The sequence below is a fragment of the Alosa sapidissima genome, chromosome 1 (assembly GCF_018492685.1).
Source record: "Alosa sapidissima isolate fAloSap1 chromosome 1, fAloSap1.pri, whole genome shotgun sequence".
NCBI classification, from domain to species: domain Eukaryota; kingdom Metazoa; phylum Chordata; class Actinopteri; order Clupeiformes; family Clupeidae; genus Alosa; species Alosa sapidissima.
Window position 1 is genome coordinate 12,196,953 of NC_055957.1, and position 23,809 is coordinate 12,220,761.

The 23,809-nt window shown below is 42.8% G+C and overlaps 1 protein-coding gene across 6 annotated transcripts; it reads right to left on the reverse strand.

Annotated features, from left to right (window-relative positions):
- Positions 1-23,809, reverse strand: rb1cc1 (RB1-inducible coiled-coil 1). Of its 6 annotated transcripts, XM_042092294.1 has the most exons (25): positions 23,439-23,809; positions 22,371-22,400; positions 21,838-21,923; positions 21,533-21,650; positions 21,106-21,232; positions 18,986-19,156; positions 18,598-18,800; positions 17,991-18,417; positions 16,987-17,157; positions 14,787-14,971; positions 13,991-14,177; positions 13,358-13,439; positions 13,168-13,232; positions 12,867-12,970; positions 12,528-12,678; positions 10,401-12,283; positions 9,574-9,775; positions 7,889-7,997; positions 7,497-7,788; positions 6,636-6,705; positions 6,257-6,304; positions 2,830-2,888; positions 2,598-2,725; positions 1,431-1,501; positions 1-1,127 (listed from the first exon to the last, which is right to left on the reverse strand). In XM_042092294.1, exons 4-25 carry the CDS (start codon positions 21,601-21,603, stop codon positions 1,050-1,052), a joined length of 4,884 nt encoding a protein of 1,627 aa, XP_041948228.1. In that variant the 5' UTR covers positions 21,604-21,650; positions 21,838-21,923; positions 22,371-22,400; positions 23,439-23,809; the 3' UTR covers positions 1-1,049. The 6 variants fall into 6 exon arrangements, with proteins under 6 accessions (XP_041948228.1, XP_041948253.1, XP_041948235.1 ...); XM_042092319.1 differs by lacking the exon at positions 22,371-22,400 and having other exon boundaries at positions 12,528-12,654; XM_042092301.1 differs by lacking the exon at positions 22,371-22,400 and having other exon boundaries at positions 1,431-1,498.

The window sequence follows — 23,809 nt, forward strand, 5'->3', positions numbered from 1 at the left end:
TTGAAGTTTATGGGATTTATTTTCAAATGTTAGAAAGTGAATGGAGCACCACTGGCAATAAGCACACTCTGGTGTGGAACTGTACTGCTGTAAGCACCTTCCGCTTAGAATGCGTTTGGATCAAACCTTTATTGTTTGAAAACTCTAAATTCTTTTACAATACAGTCATTTTCTCTTTTGTTACGCGTGTGATTTGATGAGTAATGTACAATGGCATGTTCAATCCAGTAATAACACACAGCCACAAACATTAAATACATCCTTTCTACATGTCAATGTTCTCTAATAGTGGGAAGTAATGTGCCGTCATCACTAGTTTTTTTCTTTTTTTTTCTTCTTTTCAACAGCACTGTTTCTTCCCTTTTGTATCAACAAAAGCATTAGTTGTTTGTTTCTCTTTTCTGAAAGTGCATTTGAGGGATTGTGTTGACCACTGCGCAAGGCAGCTTGTCCGGCAAAACAAAGTACAATTTTAATTTAATTATCGACAGAGGGTCATACTGTGAGTAACAAACAGCATATAACCTATATTTCCCACCAAGACACATATCAGGATAAGTAAATTAAAGAAAATATAATATCTATATGCATGCCATGAACATTCCTCCATAGACATTTATAATAAATGTATACTTTCAGAACCTTACAAAGTAATTAGGCTGATTATGATACAGTATTTTCCACAAATATGGACATATGCGAATAATGATGTGAACTAATATATAACATCCAAATACTTTTAGTTAATTGTACAGACAGGTATGATGGCTTTTTGGCCAATATGTGTAGGGCATGCCCTGGTAAAGTTATTTGGTCCACAATTTACAAATCGTCCGGATTAAAAAAAAAAAAAAAGAGATCGAGAGAGGGAAATACGGGGTCTTGCAATTGAGAGCAAAAACTCTCATGATTATGACGATGTCTTTCCAGGTGCTGATTTCTTTTCCTTCGCTGATGAGAATCATAAATGATGCAAAACTGTTTTTTTTGTCTTGTTTTTGTTTTCAATGTAGGCATTATAAACATATACAATATCTCACAACTTGATACTACACTTTCTTGTTCCATGGCACTGCTTTCACTCTGTAGAATTTGGTGCCGAGAGGAACTTTGAACCGATTCTGAGCCTAAAAGAGAAGGACAATGTGGCTTGTTAAAATAAGCTTTCAGACCTAAATCAAGCTAAACAATTAAATAATACATGCAGAATCACAGACACGTTCAGAACATTTAGGTAGACATAAACCAAGAAACAATTCCAACTGAAATAATTCTTGAATTTTAAAATATTTTACAAATATTTCAGAAACTTTTAAACACTGTATCAACAAAAGTCCTTTTTTTATGTGCAGGTTTGTTTGGCTTACACAATAATTTGTGACTGCAATGCATATGCTGAGTGTACAGCATTAAGTGTAGCCATACTTTACCTTCTTTGCTTGACAGTACTCCTTTTCCATAACTTTTCCAAGAACCCAAGGTCTTCTAGAGGCACCCACTGCTGTGACAAAGCTACAATCAAAAATTGCTCTACTCGCACCCACAGAAAGCATAAAAACAAACCAAATGAATGAACACCATTTCCCCTTTCTCACTTGTTACACAAATGTTTAAGAGCAGTTAAGAATGCTAAGTGAGTAATTTCAAATGAAAGGACAGCAAACGTTCCAAATGTGTTTCAGCATATTGCATCAGATCGTGACTAAAGGACCTCCAGGATGTGTTCTGTAAGTATTCCTTGGAACACGTCCTCTATGGCACAGTTTAAACTCCCTTCCCACCAAAGAAAAAATAAAATAAAGCCTGGACTGGGGCTAATTCGGCTTTTCCATATGCAGATGACATGTCTTCTTCTCGCTGAATTGACTTTGTACATAAAGCAGACAACCATGTAGACATGACAAGAGTGCCCAGGAGCTGGTGAGGTCTCTTCCTGTGACCTCAGCGAACAGCACCGCTCCCTTACGTGGGTAGCAAGTGCGAGCTCTGACAGACACTTTTGCTTCCATGCTGGAAGATCACAACATTGAACATGTTGATTGATTGCAATGCTGCCAGATAGATCATATCGCAAATGGCAACATGTGACAACCCCAGCAAGTTAATGCTCTCCTGATGTCTCCTCTAGAGTGTTCATTCTCTCATTTTTAAAGCGGTCATTTTTATTTCTTTCCTTTATTTTTCCTCACTCTTTTCAACACTAAAAAGTACTAAAGATAAAAATAAAAAAAAATACAGAGGGAGTCCAGACCTCCCTTTGTTGCAAGTTCCAAGTTATGTTCCACTAGTTGACCCTGGAGCTTTGATTCACAAGTGCTCCTACAAGTACAAAGCTATTTATATAGAAAAAGCTTTTGGAATCAAAGAATTCTAAATGACGTGTATGATCCACTATGATGGTGGGGAGGATGGTGTATTTCCATCATGTGGCAATTTGAGGCCCTGGTTCTCTCATTGGACATGACCAGCATCCTTCACCGGAGGTTACATTATTAACTAAAAACTTGAGAAGAGAGAGAGAGAGAGAGAGAGAGAGAGAGAGAGAGAGAGAGAAAGAAAGAAAGAAAGAGAAAGAAAGCGAGAAAAAACAAACAAACCTGGTTTGAGGTCCAGTGCATTGAGGGACTCTGAGTGGAGGAAGTAGAGCGTCGGACCCACGGTAAAGAGGACGTAGTTGTCATGGCGCTCGTCCAAGATGATCAGCACCAAGTCTCCTACCTGGAAACTAGAAAAATGAATTGATGGTAAATTAAGTGTGTGAATGATCATACCCCTATCTATGATATTCAGCACAACAAAAGATAAGATCATAAGCCCCAGAATGCTTACTCTCGAATAGCAATCTTCTCTGAATGTCTTGAAGACACCGACGACATGCTCTGAGACATCTGAAATAAAGACAAAATATTTATGTAACAAGGTCAACAGCCATAACACAATGCTTAAGCTCTAGTTTACAGACAAGGTCAGGAGTAGCTTTTGAGTAAACATGAGGATGGTTTCACATGAGCACAGACTTAAACATGATGAACAGGCCGCAACTGGGCTTGACAGCTCTGCCATCTAGTGGCAAATACTATACTAACATAGTCCAGCACACATCCAGGGGACCGTTTCCCAAAAGCATAGTTGCTAATTATGATAGCAACTACCTTGGTAGCTAACTATGATAGCAACTGCCTTGGTAGCTAACTATGATAGCAACTACCTTGGTAGTGTCACTGCAAAATGTGAGTCCGTAAATTTGAGTTACGCATGTACAAACACTCAAGCTTCATATCGTCACATATCACGTTTCTAATGTTGGAAAATTAAAAAAAAAGAGCATATTTGTTAGCTTTTACTAATAATGTGACCGAAATACAACCAAATATCAACACCGTATTTCTGTATCGTTAACGTAAGCTATCTGTAACGTGTGACTCAAATACTGTCAACTCAGATTTGGCAATGACTCTACCACGGGAAGATGCATCGTAGTTAGCCACTATGCTTTTGGGGATACGCACCCCTGGCAGGCTTACAAGTGCACTGTTGCCGTGCAACAGGATGCAGGGTTATATGTTACAAATGATTTATGGCTTATCAGAGAGATCCATGATGCAGTGGCAATGCCTCCATTTCATTGTGCAAGTCCACATCTACATGTGCTGCCCGTTTTCCCCTTCTTGGTAATATTTTTCACACATGATGCTTAAGTGCGAGACAAATCTCTATACTATACTATGCAGGTTTTAAACAACCCTAAAGAACCTTGAGAAATATATTGCATGTCTGTTGCCAGATGTGTGGATAATATGAGGACACTATGTGCATTTACAGAACAGCCACTTGTCCCCTCTCCTCTGGTGTTTGAATGGCATGCTCTAGCTGTGGACTATGCTGCTTCCGTGCTCTCTTCATAGGTCATAATCTTCTCCCATGACAACCAATAAAGTTGGAGAACACAAAGCAAGGGAAGTGAGACCATTGCTCTTTACAAAATCTCTCCAGATTTTTTTTGCAAATGTTCAGGTTTTTCTTGACAGTCCATGATGGGGCCTTTGGAGTAAAAACAGCCCACTTTATCACAGACACTCCACCATAATTATCAGTAGGCATGGGGTTCTTTTAGTATAGTCATTCTTGTATTTATGCCAAGGCCAAGAGTGTTGGAAAAATGCAATTTTCCTTTCATTGACAATAGACCACGATTTCATACAAAGTCACTGTAGCATTCAGTAACTCCTGCCATTTACGTTGGTAATGAAATGACAGGCAAGGTGTTTACCTGGCATGCCCTATAAATTATCTATTAGCACGAAGGTCACTTTTGAAGATTTATTTGGAGACTTGGTGACCCCAAAAAGATACCTTTTTTCTGTATCTCTACCATCCTCCTCCCTGTGTCTGGGGACAAGATAAACATGGGTCTTTGTCCCAGCAAGTTTGGCACATTTCCAGTTGATGGGAACCTTTTCATTACTGTAAAGTTCCTAGTTTTTTTAGACATTCCCTGATTTACAAAAGGTCAAAACACTTTCCTTTTATTTGAATTTAGCGTATTCTCTTGTCTTCGTATGAATGACTAGGGGATTTGACATCTGTATCACTACCTATCACTTTCTTGAATTTCCCCTGGGGATCAATAAAGTATCTATCTATCTAAGTGAAAAGGGAAGTCATGGATTACAGCTGAAAGTTCACCGACACTCTGATTAACTTAAAGAAGTTAAATATAAATGGAAAAAAGCTCCTGTTAAATTTAGTGCCAAGGTTTTGTATGGATGCCAATAATTGTGGCACGTGCGTTTTTGGTTCAAATATTTATAGAATGTTTTTTTCTCAATATGAAGTTGCTTCCCTTCAAGGCTGAATTTTTCCTCATTGTTTTCATTGTAAGATTACGATAAATCACTAAAAGATGATTTTTTAAATACCTGTTTTACAATATTACCAGTGGTGCCAATAGATGCAGAGGGCGCTGTATTTACAGATTTGTAGTCTTATCAAGTTCATCCAACACAAAAAAACTATAAATATGAAATGTGTTTACCGGTATATATAAAAGTGTTTATGTTGATGATGTTTTCCACTGGTGCCTGGGTTTGGGCCTGCTAGGACTAATGCAAATTATCCTGGGTCATTTCTGAGGAAATCGAACCCCTCACTTTTGAGAGCAAAATAAATTACTACATAATCTGAAGTGCCAACCTAAAGTGTCTTTTAATACTAAAAGCTGGTCAAATTGAGATGGTGCTTAAAGACAGACACTACTTGGATGGATTTATTTTCATTTTATTTCTCCTGTGCTGATTGTGGGTTTTGCACCTACTAAATTCCCAGCATATTTGTTTCTCATGCTATGTGATTAACACACAACAAAGGAGCTCAGCTCATCAGAAAGCTCACCTGCGTCTCACATGGTTCTACTGTAAATAAACTGGCAACTGCTGCTCTCATTAGCAGATTAAACCTATCTGAGGAGAAAATGGTCCACGGGGGAACCTAATTGAATTACATGAAACGGCCTTGTGTACTAATTAACTGCCATTGATAACTCTGTGCTTTCCCTCTCTGGCGACAAGCAATTTGCTATTCCTACCTTGAGGGTCTTCTTAAGATAATTCTCTTTTGAAGAAGACATTAAACCAGTAATGACAGAGCCGAGCTTAGGGAGAGCTGGGCTTGCTATACCTTTGGTAAGGCTTTGTTTGTAAAACGCTACCAAGAATCACAGAGGTGTTAAGATATTTAGACTGTTCATAAACAGAGATGGATCACTCAGTATGCATGTTGCAATGGGCATGACTTTGTATTAGCTGTCTGTTTGTTAAATCCACACGTGCCAGTATCAGCACACGGTGAGAGTGGTAGGCAGCAGGTGACAGATCTAACTGGTGGTTTAGCTTTAGCCTGCTACAGTACAGTGCCAGTGGGCGCTATCAAGGTGCTCCAGTAAAGCAACAGAATGTGTTTCCTTCTAGAACCTTCAAATTGTTGTTTTCAATAGTACACTGGCTTATAATAGTAAGTCTGCCATTGCCACTGCACATCTTCAGGGCCTGGTGTTGCACAATGCAACTTTGATGCACCACGCAGGAAAGCAGGTGACCCTTTTCATCACTTTTGACACACTGGTCAGCCATTGTAAAATGACGACATAGGGCAACCGATCAACCGATGTTGAAAAAACGTCAGCAAGGCATACATTCTAACATTGTGTTAAAGTGTGCTGCAATGAGGTTTGCTGTGAGGAGATCAAACGTGTGTTTACCAGTCTCTGACTCAGCCTCTTGTTCTCTTCCTCCTTCATGTGCAAAGTCTGACAAGACAGATAAAAAAACACCTTCAAGGACTGCTCAGGTATTACATAATAATTATTAATCATTACAGAGATCATGGCAAGACACAAGACAATACAAATATGGGCCCCATAACAGATCACATTGTAAAACTGGTCTTGTAAGATGACTTTATACAATCACTGATTAAAAAAAACAAAACAATCCATGAAATGCACCTTAACCTAAACAATAGCTACTGTATCAACTGCCAGTCTTACTTGTAATACTAGTTTGAACCTGGAAAAATGAAACAGAATTTTTGTTGCATGATAATTCCGTGACCCCAGTATTCAGTGGTTTTCAGCTTACCCGTTCTAATATGAGGATCCGTTGCTTCTCCTCTGACAGTAGCAATGGATTATCACTGAAACAGAAAAACCTGAAGTCATTCACAAGAGCAGTCATGCCCCTAACAAAACACAATGTGATGTGAAGGCCAAATTACTCACACAGTGTTATCCTTGCCTGTCTGTCTCTCCCTCTTTCTGTCTGTCATTTGGTCTCTCCAACTGGTCGACAGAACGTTTAGGGCACCCCTCAACTAACCTGCCTGGTGTCTTTGACCGTACGCTGAGCCTCATCTGAAACAGGGCCTGGCGCGCATGCTTACTAAAACACCTGAATCTGAAATCCATCTGTTTAAAGGCTGCACAGGTGCATGCTAAGGGTCACTCAGAGTTTATCAATGGCTGCTTCAACTGTTATTTTTAATAGTTGCTTCAATGGTTATTTTGGAATATTTGGAATGAACATTTTGATATGATTTTATGATATTAAGTGGGAATACTGTTGACATTTTAAACAATGAAGGTTGAACATTACTGTGATAAATAAAGGTTTCAAACAGATGCACCTTGATAGAATTATATTGGAAGTTTTTGGAAGTGCTTGAGTTTTGTATTTTGCTTTTGAATGTCATTCTTTGACTGGCCATTTCCTAGCATTGTACCTCATTGGTAAATCATTATACAGTATATACAGTAGTATAGGTAAGCGCCATAAATTCACCATGCATCAAGATTAAAAACTGGTATTTTATTTCTCATTCATTCAAGGTTCCAGCCTTCCTTGCCTCCCTCCAACACTCACAAATAGAGGGGAGAGGGGAGGAATTTCTGGTAGGCAGTGAGGTGGAGTGAGGTGGGGTGGGGCAGGATGTGCTTTGCTTACTGTGTGGCCATCATGCTAGCATCCACGGCAGAGTCCACCCTCTCGTCGTCTCGGAGACAGGCGACCGAGGCCAGCCTCTCTGGGTCGGGTTCCTGGAGGACGAGGGGCATCTCTCCGCCCACGGCACCGGCGGGTTCCACAGGACTCTGGCTGGAGGAGGCCGCGCCCACGACGGGGCTGAAGAAGGTCGAGGAGACGAGCAAGCCGCTGCGCAGTCGGTTCAGCTCCTCCTCCAGGTGCTTCTTCTCCTGCAGCACGGAGGCGCGGTCCTCCGACAGCGTCTCGATCAGGCCTGCCAGCAGCACAGCAAAGCCCATAACGGTCAGCGCCACAGGACAGGGAGAACATTTCCCCACCTCTCCTCACGTCACCGCTCTAAACATTTCACTGACCTTTGTCTTTCTCCTGCTGCTGGGTGACTTTCCGGAGCTTCTCCGTCAGCTCGTTGATGATCTGTTCTTTCTTCAGTTTCTCGCGCGTCAGAACAGTGTTGAAATTTGTCTGAGGAGAGACGCACAAATGATCACCTCTGAACTGCTGGTTTATGCACAAATGGCAAATAAAGAACCTTGACCTTGACCTCCATCTCCTGGAGCTCTAAATGCAGGTGCTACACTATGCAACCTTTGAATGTTCAGGCATTCAGTGTTAAAACACAGTGAGGTCCAGCGAAAGCATTTTCTAGCACCATCTCTTTGAGCAATGACCTTTCTGACAATTTAAATCTGAATATTGTATTTTATCTTTTGATTTTGTAAACTGGCTGCACAATAAATCTGAATATTGTATTTTATCTTTTGATTTTGTAAACTGGCTGGCACAATTTGCTTAAGACTGTGAAAGGAGTCAATTTGCTTAAGACTGTGACCGCAGCAGTGGTGTTTCCCTTCCAGGGCTCTACAGTGCGCCCGTTTCACATTCGCACATGCGAGTAAAAATGATGCCGTGCGAGTGCAAAAAAATATTTAGGCGCACTGGTGTGAATGACTTCTAACCATGTCAATGTTTGTCTACAAAATACACCGCAACATCGAGAAACATTACTGGTGCAGACCATAGAATCACGTCGCGAATGCAGCATAAAAAACTACACCTCCCATAAACGTTAGCAGTTTTGCGTTGTGACTCGCTAGTAGTCGCTTCTATCAAATCCAAGAGTGCGCAGAAAAAGCGGAAAGTTAGACCAGCCAGCCAAGATGCAAAGATTGAAGAAATTAGTTCTTCTATCCACCGAATTCATTGGATATAGGAGGAACAGGATGAGATTCTGAGAATGCAGTGAGAGAAGGAAAGGTAACCTAACATGCCTTTAAGCCCAGTTGACGTATTGGCTGCAATATGCAAAATATAGCTGTAGCGAACCGGGACAAAAGTAGCCTCCCGTAATACTCCCATTTTATTCAAAGGTAGAACGCTACTGACAACTCCAGGCTTCCACGCATGCTTGTTTGTTTACACCGAGTGTGTGTAAGTGCAAAACAAAAGTAGGCCTAACATTTGCCTACTGCCCCCATCAATGCAGATATTTCAAATAAAAACTGAAAGTATAAAACATATATCCTTGATTAGCCTATGTTGGGTTTTGTGGAAGAGAAAATGGACTGTTTTAGTAGTAGTATTAGGCAGTATGCAGTCAGATAGGTCACCATGGGCATATTTGGATTAGCTACAGATGGATTCACAAATAAATAAATTAGCCTACATTTGGCAGGATACTTGATATACAGGCTAAATGCAAATATGGCAATGTATTATATTATTTTACATTAACAAAATGTAGGAAAATAGAACAGACTGAAAATAAAGTAGGCACTGATCTTTAAAATCCTGTTTCCTGTAGCCTAAATGTTGTCAGTCATTCTTAATATTCGCAATTGGGGCACTGGCATGTTTAACTGTTAGCTGCAGTATAATGTTAGATTATGTGTAAGTTAAGTACAGAACTGACTGTGCGCCCAAATTTTTGTCTGTGCTCCTAAATCTTTTAACTTGGGCGCACAAGTGCTCCTGGAAAAAAATGTTAGTGTAGAGTCCTGGCCTTCCCCTAATCCCCCCCCCCCCCCCCCCTTGAGCCCACCTGCTGTTCTGCGATGAGCGAGGTCTTCAGGTTCTGAATCTCCTCGTTCTTGCGGTGCTCGAGCTGCTCCAGTCTGGCCAGCAGGTCTGCATTCTCCTCCCTCAGCTTCTCGTGGAGCTGCTCCTGCAGACCCGTGTCCAGAGACACTGCTGCTCCAGTCAGCTCTCTGCTGCCCTCCGATGGCTCCTCTGAGAATGACACCCTGGGAGAACAAGAAACAGGCCATGGAACCATCAGACAAAAAAAAAAAACCCAACAAGAATGATTAGTGTATGACATACACAGAAAGAGAACAAAAAATGGTGAGATATAACTCCCTGATAAAAAATGACATTGTGTTATGTTGACACTGTGGCATTTAGCTGACTGACTTTTTGACATAATGTGAAAATTATGCATTCATGTGTACACACACACAGCCTAAGCATGCCTATGTCTACGCACAAATGAGGCACAATGGGCCTTTACACAAACAGAAGTGGGCATTCATATTAAAAGTGAGTCATTTACAAGATCTTTTCATCCAAAGCAGCTTACAGCGTGCTTGTTTGCCCTGCAATTGTCCATTCATGCATGTCAAAACAGCTGAGACAGAAGTACAGAGTCTGTATTAACAGATAACTTACGGTTATCTTCTTTACTGCAACTTCTCAGGCTAATATTGGCACTCATTATCCATACCTAATACTCTCTGTAAGAATACTTGTGATGCTATATAGTCTCCAGTGTGTTATATACCCATCTGTTCACCAGCACAGCGAGTATGCACTCCTCAGCCTTTCCTTTTTAATCACATCTGAAATAAGACTCTTCCGATGGTTACTGACCTGGCAGAGGATTGTCTCTCTTGGAGCTGGTTTTCAAGTACTTGTATTTTTTCTAACAGTCTCTTCTCCAGCTCCTCCTTCTGGAGTTCAAAGTCTCTTAAGGCATCGGCCAGTGCCGCCCTGACGGCCTCGGCCCTCTCCTCCGTCTCCTGCTGCTGCCCGTGCTCGCACCGCTCGGCTAGGAGCGCGTTCTCCGCCTGCAGGTCACCGAGCTGCGCCTCCAGCTGCCGCTCCCGCTCCTCGGCGTCCGCCCTCAGCGCCTCCGCCTGTTCGTCCCGCTCATCCCGCAGCGCCTGGGCCCGGAGGTCGGCCTCGCGCCGGGCCTCGTCAGCCGCCTGCCGCTGGGCGGTCAGCTCCTCCTCGTGGCGCTCCACCAGCTCCGAGATGCAGTGGTCCTTCTCGCGGCGCAGGAGAGCGCGCAGCTCGGCCAGGCCCAGCTCTTGCTCCTCGTTGCGCTTCTGCAGTCGCCGCTCCAGCTCCTCGGCCTGCCGCTGCAACTCCCTAGCCTGCGCCTCCACGCGCGCCTCCAGCTCCTCCTCGCGTCGGGCACGCGCCTCCTCGCCCTGGAGTCGCGCATCCTCCGTCTCGGCCTCCTTGAGCGCCATCTCCACCTCCAGCTTGCAGCGGGCGTCGGCCAGCTCCTGCACGCGCTCCTCCAGTTCCCGGAGGCGCTCTGCCCGCTCCTCCAGCTGCCGGCCATGAAGCTCCTGCTGGCCCTGCAGCGCGGCCTGGTGCTCCTGGGCCAGGCGCTCCAGAGCGTCTCGTTTCTCCTGCCGCTCGGCCTCCAGGGCGGCACTGTGCCGCTGGCCCAGGGCCTCCTCCAGCTCCCGCAAGTGCTCCCGCTCTGCCTCCTGCATCTCCTGGCGCGCCTCCTCCCGCCAGTGATCTGCGTCCTGCTGAAGAGCTTTCAGCTGGCCGGCCAGCTCATCTCGGGAGGACCGGGCCGCTTTGATCTCCTCAGCCCGCTCCAAGAGCTGGCGCTCCAGCTCCTGGAGGCTCTGCTGGTGGGAGGCGCGGAGCTCCTCAGATGCCCGCTCCCGATCTCCTTCCAGCTGGGCGATCTCCTTCTCCTTGCGCTCCATGCGGCCCTCCAGCTCCAGCATGGCCCGCTGGACGTCGCGCACGATGCCGCGGTTGGCCTCCAGCTCCTCGGTGAGAGCCTGCACCTGCCGTTCGTGCTCGTGCCTCAGGTCGTCCAGCTCGCTGCGGTGGCTCTCGCGGACCTCCTCCTCGTGGCACAGCCGCAGGCGGCTGACCGCCTCACGCACCTCCACCGTCACCGTCTTGAGGGCGAAGCTGAAGTCCCGCTGCTCGCGGGCAACCAGGCCGCGGAAGTGGTGCAGGTCGTCCCGGACGCTCCGCAGGCCGCTCTGGGACTCCTCAGCCGCCGCCCGGTAACGGTCAGTGCACAGGCGCAGCGCGGCCATCCGCGAGTTCTCCCGCTCCAGCGTGGTGGTGTCCAGAATGCGCTTGCTGTCGATGGCGTTGATGACCGACGAGTAGAGCGACTCCACCATCATGTCGGGGCTGGTGGGGTCGCTGATGGGGTTGGGTGACGACAGGTTCTCCTCGATCACAAACTCGTTCACCGCCGACATGAAGTCCGACTCAGGGCTCTCGGCCAGGGAGTCCAGGTCCAGGGAGCCTTGCTGCAGGACGGGGTCCATGCTGGGGTGCCCGATGGTCTCGAAGTCAAAGGTGTGGGCATCGATGCTGTCGGGGGACAGGTCTTCGAGGGGTGCAGGGACGGGCAGGGCCTGGCAGGTGGGGGGTGGGATGGTGAGGGAGGATAGTGATTTGGAGGAGGTAGGCGTCGTCCCTGTTGTGCTTTCTGACCGGGGGAACTGTGAGGATGACCTCTGACCACTCTGACTGCAGGAAGCCTGAGAGGGGGAGAGATTTATGAGGAAAGATTTATGAGGAAATAGAACCATAGATTCTTACTTGGAGTGCTATGCTATCCCATTTTAATTGCTTTCAGAGTCTTAGCTTTCTACTGCAACAGGCTCAGAACTGCTACTATCCGTTGTGAAGTGCCAGTCTGTGTACTGTCTTCTGGATGGATGGAATAACACATGTATCTGCTATTCTCCCGAAATAAATAAAAAAGTAAGTTGCACTCCTCACCCTTTGTTCGCTTAGTAAGTCAGTGATGGTTTGAGACATCTCATCTACACTTTGCGCAGCCTGGACCAACTGATGAAGCATCTGAACATGCTGATTCAAAGGCTCAAAGTCGCAAAGTGTAGGAACCCTGGAGGGAGGAACAGGAGCAAGTCTAAGACAAGATTGGAGATGGTTTAGATGAAGTGTTTAGGTGTTGTGAGGAAACCTCTGAAGTTTTGCAATGTTTTGATTGTTCTGAATGCGATGACAATTTCTTTATAGACAAACAGCAGTTTAAAAACCTTCATCAGACTGCAGCCTGCAGAAACATATTAAGGGAATCAAAATGTGGTGTCCTACCTGAGGAAAGGCTGAACCTCGACAGGACAGCAAGACTTTAGATACTGCAGGTCCTCAAGAGAGATGTCTGGAAGCTCAAAGTCAAACTTGCGAGGCTTTCGAGTCTGAATAGCAAGGAGTAAAAACCCAGTCACAGCTTAAGCAGGGCATTGATTTGTCGTTACAAGACTATTGTACCTATCGACATGCACATATGTAAATGTATCAGCATTTGTACACTTACACATGTACTGTAGGCATGTATTATCTTAATAACAACAACAACAACAACAACAACAACAATAATAATAATAATACTCACGCAAAAAGACAACGGAGGCCATGAATCAAGTCCCCGAAACAAACGATTTCTAAGAAATGACTTCCCTGGGAAAGAAATCACAGCAAATGTAAAAAAATAGAAAACAAAGCTATATCATATTATGAATCATGGCAGTTTTAAGACAATAAACAAGGCATGAAGTGACAAGAGAATGAAATGGAGCACTTACTGAATAACTTCCCAAAGGTTTCCCTTTTGGCTTTCTCAGCTTCATAGAATCGTTTCCCATCCTTCACAAGTGCATTGGCCCACTGGGAGGGGGAGAAGAATACAAGGAAGTTTATTTATGTTTATTTATGAATACAAAAATGACTAAGTAAAACTCACATTAACAAGTAACTACACCTAAAAACACCAGTGACCACAGACTAATGGCCGATGGCAGCTTTAAAATTCACTGTACATCATTCAAAATTGGTCAACTTCTGAATTCTATGATGACCTTTATGTTCCATAGATCATCCGTGACTGGAGTTGTTAGAGGTGAGATCATTTTAATGGACTATTTCCTTAGCCATATAATGGTGCCTATTTAATGAGCTTTGTTTAAATCTTCCATCATCACCTCTCTCAAACACAGGACTCCTTTACAAAATTCAAACCGACCTGACAGAATGATAAAACAAAACATGCACGGGCACAGAAAAACATGGGTGTGCTTTAAAAGCTGAAGTAAATAGTGCCACTGAAATCACAAGTAACAACATGTAAAATGTAAAGGGCAAGAGGAGGTATTTTTTTTAAAAACTTGAAGGCTTAGGTATTGCCTTGGAGATCGTGTTTTATCTCTATGGCCACTGACCGCTCTGTAGTGTCTGATGAACATCTTCCTCCTGACCACCTCCACCACGGCCAGGCAGTACATCTGGGGGACGGTGCTGAGCGCGTCCACCACGCGCACTCTCTCCAGCAGCTCAGTCAACAGCCTCAACAGCGCCTGAAGCTTCTCCCCGTCCTGGTCCGCGTGCAGCATCACGTAGCAGCACCACCTACCACACACAACCAAACGCACACAGGGCGCACCGAGTTCAGTAAGGCAAAACGCTACAGGTGAAACAGTTAGCATGTTGCAACATGATTTTTAAAGCACATCATCGCTCACTATTGAGGCATCTGTGACACTGGTGAGGCTGCTGTAGGCCAGCTGACACTGTGGTATGAACAGCATGGCAATACATGACTAACACGGCTATTAACATGAGCTAACATGGCTATTAGCTCAGTTTTCAAGAAATTACTACGAGTTCCATTGTATGTGGTTATGTGACGGAAAGATAAAGACATTTTGTTTCCATCAGCTACCCAGGATATGCACTTACTGTATATGCAGTTCTGTGTTTCGGGTGGGAATATCGTAACAAAGAGAAAAAACCTTTCACAACATGACAATGTTAGCTATATTTCCTGTTGTGTTAGCACATTTCTAGCAGTGCCAATAAGACCAGGTTGGGTTCGCAAAGTTCATAGCTTTTAGATAACCAGCTCACTAGTTTAGACTAAAACTCCATAGCGCTGCTTTAATGCTACACAACACCAAAACTTTCAACACCACTGAAGTGCATCACACATCCATGGACTGATCTGAGTGGGGAACCTACTTAAGACGGACTTGTAAGTTGTTAGCGAGTTCCTGTTTGGCAGTGGTGCACTTCTGTTTGATATCCAGCAGCTTCCTGTGGTTGGTCAGCATGATCATTAGCTGGTTTGCATGACTCAGACACAGGTCAGGCAGCACAGAGGTGTCCTTCAGGTTTTCAGCCCTCTTCTGATTGGCCAGAAATCCCTGGGGGGAGGGAGGAAGATAACTTTGATGACCATTCTGAGAAGACACCAGTGTCCACTGACAGGAATGAAGTAAAGCAGGTGACAGCTGTAAGTGACTTGACCTGAGTGCTGTAAGTCAATACCTGATGTTTGAGCCACATGTCAGGTCTCTAAACACACATTTAACATTCGACTACCATAGCACCAGAGACGGTTAACTTTAGAATCTTTGTTAGAACTGTAATAATTGTTGTAATTGTACTTCCTGTAATGTGTTTAGAGCTGGGAGGGAGAAATTTGTCCTAATAGCTTTCCAGATACTTATTCCCAGATACCATCTGGCACAAGCCAAACACAGCGTCCAGTAGCTTGTAGAAATCGGAGGCAGAACACGTGCACACACCACAGCAACTGTGCCTATGTAAGTGAGTTGCCTTTAACAGGGCCTGATAATTACAGGTAGTAAGGTATACTTTTCACAAGTGAATAATTTATACTTGTCTTCCACTTCTGAATTTACCTGTCTGACCATGATTTTACTGCTGGTACTGCTGTACTGGATTGACAATCAAGTACAGCTTTCTCGCAATGTTATAGCAAACTACATTATATGGCAATATTCAGTATTCCGTTCATGTTGCATGGACTTAACTAGTCAAAGGGCTATTTCATAAAAGCTAGGTATTGGATTTACCCAGGCTATATTGGATGAATTTAGCCTTGACTAGGTTTCACCAAAACAATGGTATATAAGATAACAGCCAGGCTTGGTTAATTCTAGTGTGAATTCTGGTGCCTTAGTGGTTCAGCCAGCTTCCAACGGTGTTTTAACTTGAAAAAAATTTAAATACTTCGCTTCCTTGTTATTCTCCAGCAAAATCTGTTGCTCGACAGTTTGAGTAAGGCTATTTCTGTGTCTTTTTTATTCCAATTGTGAAATCTTAGGAAAAGGAAAGGAAAGCCATGCACATCTATCCTGAATTACTTCCACCTATCTTGACCTAGCCACATCTACTCATTCAGGCTCAGCATTCATAAAATGTGTTGAGCTAGGATACCCAAACAATGGCAGGTCAAGCCTACCTTTTTCTCTCATATTGGATTTCTTAATTTCAATTTCAATTTAATTTCACTTATAGAGCGCCAAACATTACAAGTCTCATGGCCCTTTACAGAGTGTTAAAACATTTAGAGAAAGCCCATGAGTAACAGGGGCGAGGAAAAACTCCCTAGAATTGGAGATACATATAGTTAATTCTTAATTCTAGTTATGCTGTTAGGCAGCACTCTGGGATCATATCTTCTGCACAGAGAAAAGCAACAATGAGCCCTCTGAGCCAATGCAGTTACATATGGATGGTAAGCTATTAGAGATGTGAATATTCACTGGTCTCACAATTCAATTCGATTTGATTACGATCATCATGTCAATGCTTAAAGGGCAGATGTCAGGTTAACAATTTTTTTAAATTATTACTGTTAATGCACCACGACAGCATTTCAAAACACAAATGAGTGATGACATCATAAAAGGGAGTCGTGCCAAGAAAGTACTATGTAAATATATACTGTATGAAAATATGGAGAGTTTTGAGGCAGAGGACATTCAAAAAAGTATTTTGTATTAATCTTAATTACAAATTTAACCTGACAACCTGATAGTACTTTCTTCCCTTTTAAGATGTCATCACTCAGTTGCGTTTTGAAATGTGATCTTGACAGAAATGGCTGTAAATGTCGTCATAGTGCATTTAGAGTAACGATTTCAAAAATATCTTCACTGATTTATCTACATATTAACTAAGATTAATTAAAAATGTTGTCCACCTGACATTTGCCATTTAATATTGTGTAGTCTCTTGCATTACAAATAGGCTATAACTTGCATTGCTTTCACATTAAATTAAAGTAGGTGCACAATATAAATTCCCTTGTAAAACTATGATGATGACTTTTATAGACTTGAGTGAAGAACTCTTAAGAGTGACAGAAACAGGGGGTGGGGGTCTTTTGGAGAGTACTACATTTCCTTACCTGAGCAAGTTCCTTCTGTTCATTGACTAACTTTTTACAGCTTGCAATCATTTGGTCAAGGGCATACAGTCTGTCCTCCAGTCCCTTGATGGCCTTCATGTTCTGATTATCAAGTTTGGCAATGGTGTCCCGGCAATCACCTAAGAATGGCTGAATGATACGTGGGTCCAACTGTAGAGTTTAAACACACACACATACACACACGTCAAGTTGATACTGGGGTGGCTTAAGTATTTGAGGTAATGGTTAGACTTACAAAACCTTGACAACGAAAGTATGCAATACTGCTCTACTTTTCATTCTCCAGTATGATATGGGCCAGCCCCTTTCTGAGGCGAGTTTCAGTGAAGATATCTGCAGGTGAATGATAAGGCTTGGGCTGCAGCTCAGCATGGCCTCTGAAAAGGTTCTGGGGCATTTAGAGGTAAACTATTCACGCAAGTGAAAGGGAAATTGAAATTTCAATTCCACAGGCTGGTTTGGTAAATACTTGTTCCATTGATAACACAAAGTCACTAATACAGTCTACTATTCATATCAAACAGGAGTCTGCTTAAATTAGCCTTGACAGCTTAGCTACAACTCTTTTAGAACTGCTGTTTGCTGCCATTACCCCTGAAAGATCATCTGCATCTCAAACATTTGCATAACCTCCACACTTAAACTGTCCTCTCTCAAAGATCTGACAAAATTTTAAATAATGTCCTTGAAGAAAAGAGGATTACTGTTTCTCCATTGTTCACTGTTTAGGGGTCAAAATAAACACCTTCCTTTGTTACAGTCATCATATGATAAAACACAAAATAACTGTGAAAAAATAGCTTCACTTCAGACAATCAGCATATGAACAGACTTTAGCAGAAAGTATAGACCAGACCTTATAGAAAATGTCCAGCCATAATTTAAGTAATTTCCTTATACTAATATTAATATAATAACCATAATAACACTAGAAACTGGTGTGCAGTTCATCCATGATGGAACCAGAAAAGGAAGGCTCTTACCCTGTTGATGGAATCAAAGCACTTCCGCACCACGGACTCTACGTCATTAGGTCGGTCCTGGACGTTGATCCAGTCCAGGAGGGTGACATTAAAGGAGATCCCGGTGCAGGCTGCCTTTTCGGGCGAATCCGCCTCCTGCAGTGCTGCCTTCAGCTCACTGCTGTCAGTCATATTGCCATCGCCGCGGGGGGCGTCAGCAGCCTGGAGAGAAGCTCCGCCCATGGCGCCGAAGGCAGGGGGCAGTTCGTGGCTCTTCCTAAGTGTGTCGGCAGCGCTGGGCGTGACCGACTGGGCCGAGCGATCCTCATCCTCCTCGTCGGGCCTCTGCACGGGAGAGCTGGACTTCTCCAGGCTCTCGCGGTAGCTGTGGCGGGTCAAGCACTCCAGCAGAGGAATCTTGGCCATGACTGATACAGCCGTCCCCAGTCTACAGACCATACAAATTTAAGGTAAGATTCTTCAATGGTTTCATATCACGTCATCATGGCATCATGTCAAATATTCCCAGATACTGTCCAAACTATGTGTGTGGGTGGAGGGGGATGGGGGTAGATTGTCACTAAGGTGGCATGAATATATTCTAGGGGAAATACTGAGAGTCACTTACTTGGTAAGTTTTATTTTGATGTCCTCAAAGTCTTGCTGATAGTTCATGTAGGCTGAGTCAAACTTCAATAGTAGTTTTTGATAGGACAGCGTACAGTCATCCAGGTTGGCCATAATGGCAGCCCAGCCTTGGTGTTGCAGATGTTCATCATGAACCAGGCGCTCACAGAAGGAGCAAAGTTTCTTGGCAACTTCATACATTTCCTGTTAAAAACAGAGCAACATCAAAATATTCTAAGCTGTCAGTGAAACGACAATGTTTGAATAAACAAAATCATAGCCATTAGGTGGCTTTGGTAGATTAACATAGTTTACCAAAGGTCTACGTGTTATAACATCCCTACACATTTAAAAAGATGGATGGTCAGATGGTCAGAGAAAGAGCTCACCACTGCGAGTTGTGTTCGTGAGGCAACGGTGTGAAAGACTGCTGGCATCATAAGGGACTCCTCCACTTTCAGCTCCATTTCGTTCTCAATAGAGAAGGTTGTCTTGGGAATGGTAGGGGCACGGTCACATAAAATCATCTCCTTATTGAACAGGAATATGGGGTTGGTATCCTGTCAAGAAGAAAAAGAGTGTTAAAAATAGCTTATTAGACACAACATAGAAAATGTGTATTTAAATGTCTTGAATATTACTTAACTTATGTCAGGCATTGACTAACAAAATCAAACCATTTCCAAAAGTGCTTCAGAGTAATGACATATCAGCTACTGGTCTAATTGGTCCTGTTCAACCTCATTCATACAGATGCAGTCACTGGGGTCTTAACGCGCAATATGTACAAAACATGCGCTACGGACACATTATCCAGAGCAGTGATAACCTGATCTTGAACACGGCACATTTCGATTTCCCTATGAATGAGATAACTATGCCAGTCTCTACTCTCGTGTATTTCATATAGCTGTGAGCTGAGGTAATGGCCACCAACTGCCAAGCAGGCTCCCAGTGGAGGTTAATGCCAAGCATCTGGCTAGGAACCCCGATTATCTCCAGAGGGACAGAGCAAACACCACTGCCATCTGGATAGCCTCCAGTGTATCAAACTCAAACACTGTCACTTTAGCTTCTTTTTGAATTCTACGCCATGAATGTCTAGGAAGAAGGTAGCTTACCTGACACTGATGGCAATACAAAATAATAGTATTAACAAGTATATCATTTCCAATCATAATGTGAGTAATACATTTAGGCTTCTGCTTCAACAAAAAATAATTATTCAACTAATAGCACTTTCAAATATAAAAGGACCATTCTCATTGAATGCTCATTGAATCATTTGATTAGCGAAAGCATTAAAACATGCCCAACAAATCACCTCAGATGTTTGAGGCACAAAATGCTATATATCATTCTAAACATGCCTATATTATGCCTTATGTGTGCGGCCAGAACATTTGACATCATTTCATAACAGGGCCACCAGCTCAACTGCAATTTACATGCCGCCCTCAGTAGAAACAGGACAAATAAAAAAAAATCCTGAGGAACTAATGAGACACAGCTAGCCAATTATCATCAGTGGGTATATTATTTGTCTCTAATAAACAGCATTACTTTTGCAGAGCATGAAAAGCTAGGCATCATCTTTTGACAGTTTGAAAACAAAAGTTCAAGTAGAGGCTTCAACATCCTGACTAGCAGTAAATTAATCTGATATTTCATGCTGAGGGACAAAACTATTTTATTGTTCTGCCACCACAGCAATATGGGGTGAAATAACCTTCATCATTGTTCTGGAATAGAAGCTAAATTATTTAGAATAACCTGAATGATCTGCAAAATACCAGCTGTACGTTCCTGGTGCTAGATTACTGTCTTTCAGCAGGTCTGTCTGTCTACCTTCACTGCATTCTTCGGTGATGGTTATTTATGGGTCGATAACAGCTGCAGACACATGCCTAAACTCATCATTAATGACCATAGTAAGGCGTCAGCTTTTTTCATTATTATATGTGCCCTCTTATTTACTTACTTTTTTGTTTACTTGAATGTTATGTTTGTCTGTGGACTTAAATTGGTAAAATATGTCTTGTCTTCACCGTGGGATAGTGAGAAACGTAATTTCGATCTCTTTGTATGTCTGGAACATGTGAAGAAATTGACAATAAAGCTGACTTTGACTTTGAGCTATCGGCTGAATCAGGCATATTCACATCTCAAATACATGATAGGGGAAAATAGGAGTTGCATTTTATTATTTTAAAGAATGAAAATGATCGGAGTAATTGTGACTGCAATTAATGCCCTACCGCAGACACTTGCCAACACATTTTTCCTGACTACACTTTATGTAAGCCAGAAAACCAAACCCGAAATACAGTCTCCATTAACAATTAAATTAACTTTCCATGTCTCAAAGCACCATCGACAACAACCAAATTAAACAGGCAGTAGCAGTCCCTGTTCCCTTATTCAGACAAAACAGACAAGCACAACTCTGGATGAGATTATCCAGGATCCTTGAGATGGAACAAAACACAGCCTTATTGTAAGCACTCACAGTGCCGGCACTGTAGCTGCAGACCCGTCGATCTGCAACCATGCACTCCCCTCCATTGACCACCAGGACCTGGTGCTGAGTTGCAATCTTGTATTTAACCTGGATGGCATGTTTGAGATCAGCCACCCTGCAAAGACATAAATACATAAAGTTCAGATTTTTGATTACTGAAATTCTGTAACAAGAGATGTGGACAGACATAGAACAATTAATAGGCTTTGACCCAAACAGCAGAAAACCATTTCCTTGGAATGTATAGTGCTGGTATATCTTACAAAGGACAAGACATGACATCCTCTAATCTTATACCTGTGCATTATAAACATATAACAGATAATGACAAAGATGTAGAAAGAGCACTGTGAATTAAATACTTAAGCTCAACTATTCACCTCCCTCCCTACTGGTACCCAATAAATAAACTTACGTTTGGACGGCAAGTTCAGTATCAAAAGTAAGTGTGCTTCCATTGTTGACTTGGAACACATACAACTTCATGTTGAATTTTCCAAAACTGTAGTTCTGCCTTCCTGGTTCATTTAGTCCTATGGAGTAGGGAAACGCATGCTTAGGCACATAAGGAAAAGTCAAATAATAAGAACCACAGTCAATGCTAATTACACATTTTGTTAACCACTGTTTGTCAATATCCTTTTACAAAGTTTCTCCAACTCAGTGGCCTATGGCAGTATTGTTCATATAAATTAACTGTTTGATGTAACTGAACCCCACCTAGACTTGCTGCCAATGTAGTCTTGACACCAATAGCAGACCACAGTTGAACATCAAATGTCAGTTGTTAAAATCACTCTGCATTTCTGAGGAGAAAATGGCATTGTTACTAACTCACTTTCATTTGCGTTTCAAAGGTTTTTACATTTCTACGGGTGATGTCACCGTGTTGCAACTTTAGTTTATTAAATATTAAACACAATTTCAAGACATTGTTGTCAGGTGATTACTACTTTGGGTGTTACAGTAACATAAATAGGCCATGGTCTAGCTAAACTGTGACTGGCACCACTGAAAGAGTTCAAGGCGTCGTCTGGCTCGATCTGACAGGCAACCACACCTAACACTCATAACTACGTGCTTCATTCGGCAATAGCAGAGGACATGTACATCTAATAACACACAGTTATGTATAAGACAACAACAGAATATTCAGGCTGAGTCATGTTGGGAGCTAGCCAGCTAGCAAATGTAGCAAGCTATGATAGCGGAGTTAGCCACGGCACAGCTAGCTACATGCTTTGTAAACATACCGTGGACGGCAGCCAACCAGCCGTTTTTACCTCGGGATAAAAAATAAAACAGACTAGTCACTACAGGCTTGCTTATGTACGTTGAAGCTTGGATACTTTCTTCATGTGGATGCAATTTAGGCTCTACATTTTCGCTCACATTAATATTAGTCAAGGGTTGTCAAGAAAAGGACGAAAGAACCGTATCGAAATGAGGTTCTAGCTGATGTTTGACCATGTAGTCCAGACCTAATGGTTGCGCCTGTTAAAGCAAAATTGTGAAGTACAGGGCCTCGCTTTCACGGGCTAGCTAGTCAATTTACAACGGGCAAAGATACAGTAATTTTAGCGTTAACGTTAGCGGTCAGTGTGATGGATTGCATCATGTGCAACACCTGGGAAGCCTAACGTTACACCTACATAGCCAACGGGACAAAGCTTATAAGTAGCTGTTTATGCCCGATTAATCTGGTATTACTGACGACAACGGTGTGTGTGATACCTTAATGTCACGCCTTTGTTTAGGTGCCCTGTCTAGATGGGGCCCAGACGCATCCCATACGTTTAACTAATTAGCCAGTTAGCACTTAGCTATCATATCAATTCTAGCATAACGCAAGACAGCTGGTGTAACGTTAACATTAGCTAGTAGGACAACTAGCTAGCGAATGACATGATACGCAAGTAACATTTTAATACTTGTAAGTTATTAATCAAATATAAATCCGACTCCAGTCGATAACCACCAAAAGTTGGAGATACGAGTTAAAGCAAAAGCCGACTAAGCTAACATATGTGCTAACCTTAAAAAAATAAAATAAAAAACAATCAGCTAGCAACAGAGCAGCTGCTGGACGTCAATAACGTTACCGCTAACTTACTGCACAATATCTGTCAGAATACTAGGTCTAGCAAAGGAGGGTAACCATTCGCAAGCTAGGTAACAGTTACGCTACCACTAGATACATTTTACTCCGCTTTCTGGAGGACTAATGGAGTTGATCTGACGGGTCAATCACATGTCAACGTTACAATATTTTCCATCACGATTATGCACAATTGACTACGGAAAATTTGAGTCGCTCTTACCTTCGCTTGATAAATCGCATCCTCTCCTTTAGCGAGCTAGCATAACTTCATATAGCTTACTGGTAGAGTTCAGATAGCTAGCTACCGTTATGCATAAAGGCTAGCTACCATTACCTCGCATTAGCTGAAAATAGCAACCTTGCTTGCTTAATATTTACACTCCTACACCAACATACAGCCTTGATTCAAGGCAGATATGTGTCATTTGTAATACAACTGCTCATATTGTTCTTTGTGTAAATTAATGAATATTCCTGTTGACATCGACCCCTTCCTCTGGAGTTGTGTAACACAAGCTAATGTTATTCCAACAGCAGGCTAACACTGCTGTGTTTTGTTGTTGTCGTCTTCGTCACTGCGCAGCGAGATGC

Coding starts and splice junctions, on each gene's coding strand:
- rb1cc1 (XM_042092287.1), bottom strand. CDS start 21,603: ATGAAGTTGTATGTGTTCCAAGTCAACAATGGAAGCACACTTACTTTT. Junction 18,801..18,985: donor CACGAACACAACTCGCAGTG/GTGAGCTCTTTC, acceptor TGTTTTTAACAG/GAAATGTATGAAGTTGCCAA. Junction 12,971..13,167: donor GGCCTCCGTTGTCTTTTTGC/GTGAGTATTATT, acceptor CTTGCTATTCAG/ACTCGAAAGCCTCGCAAGTT.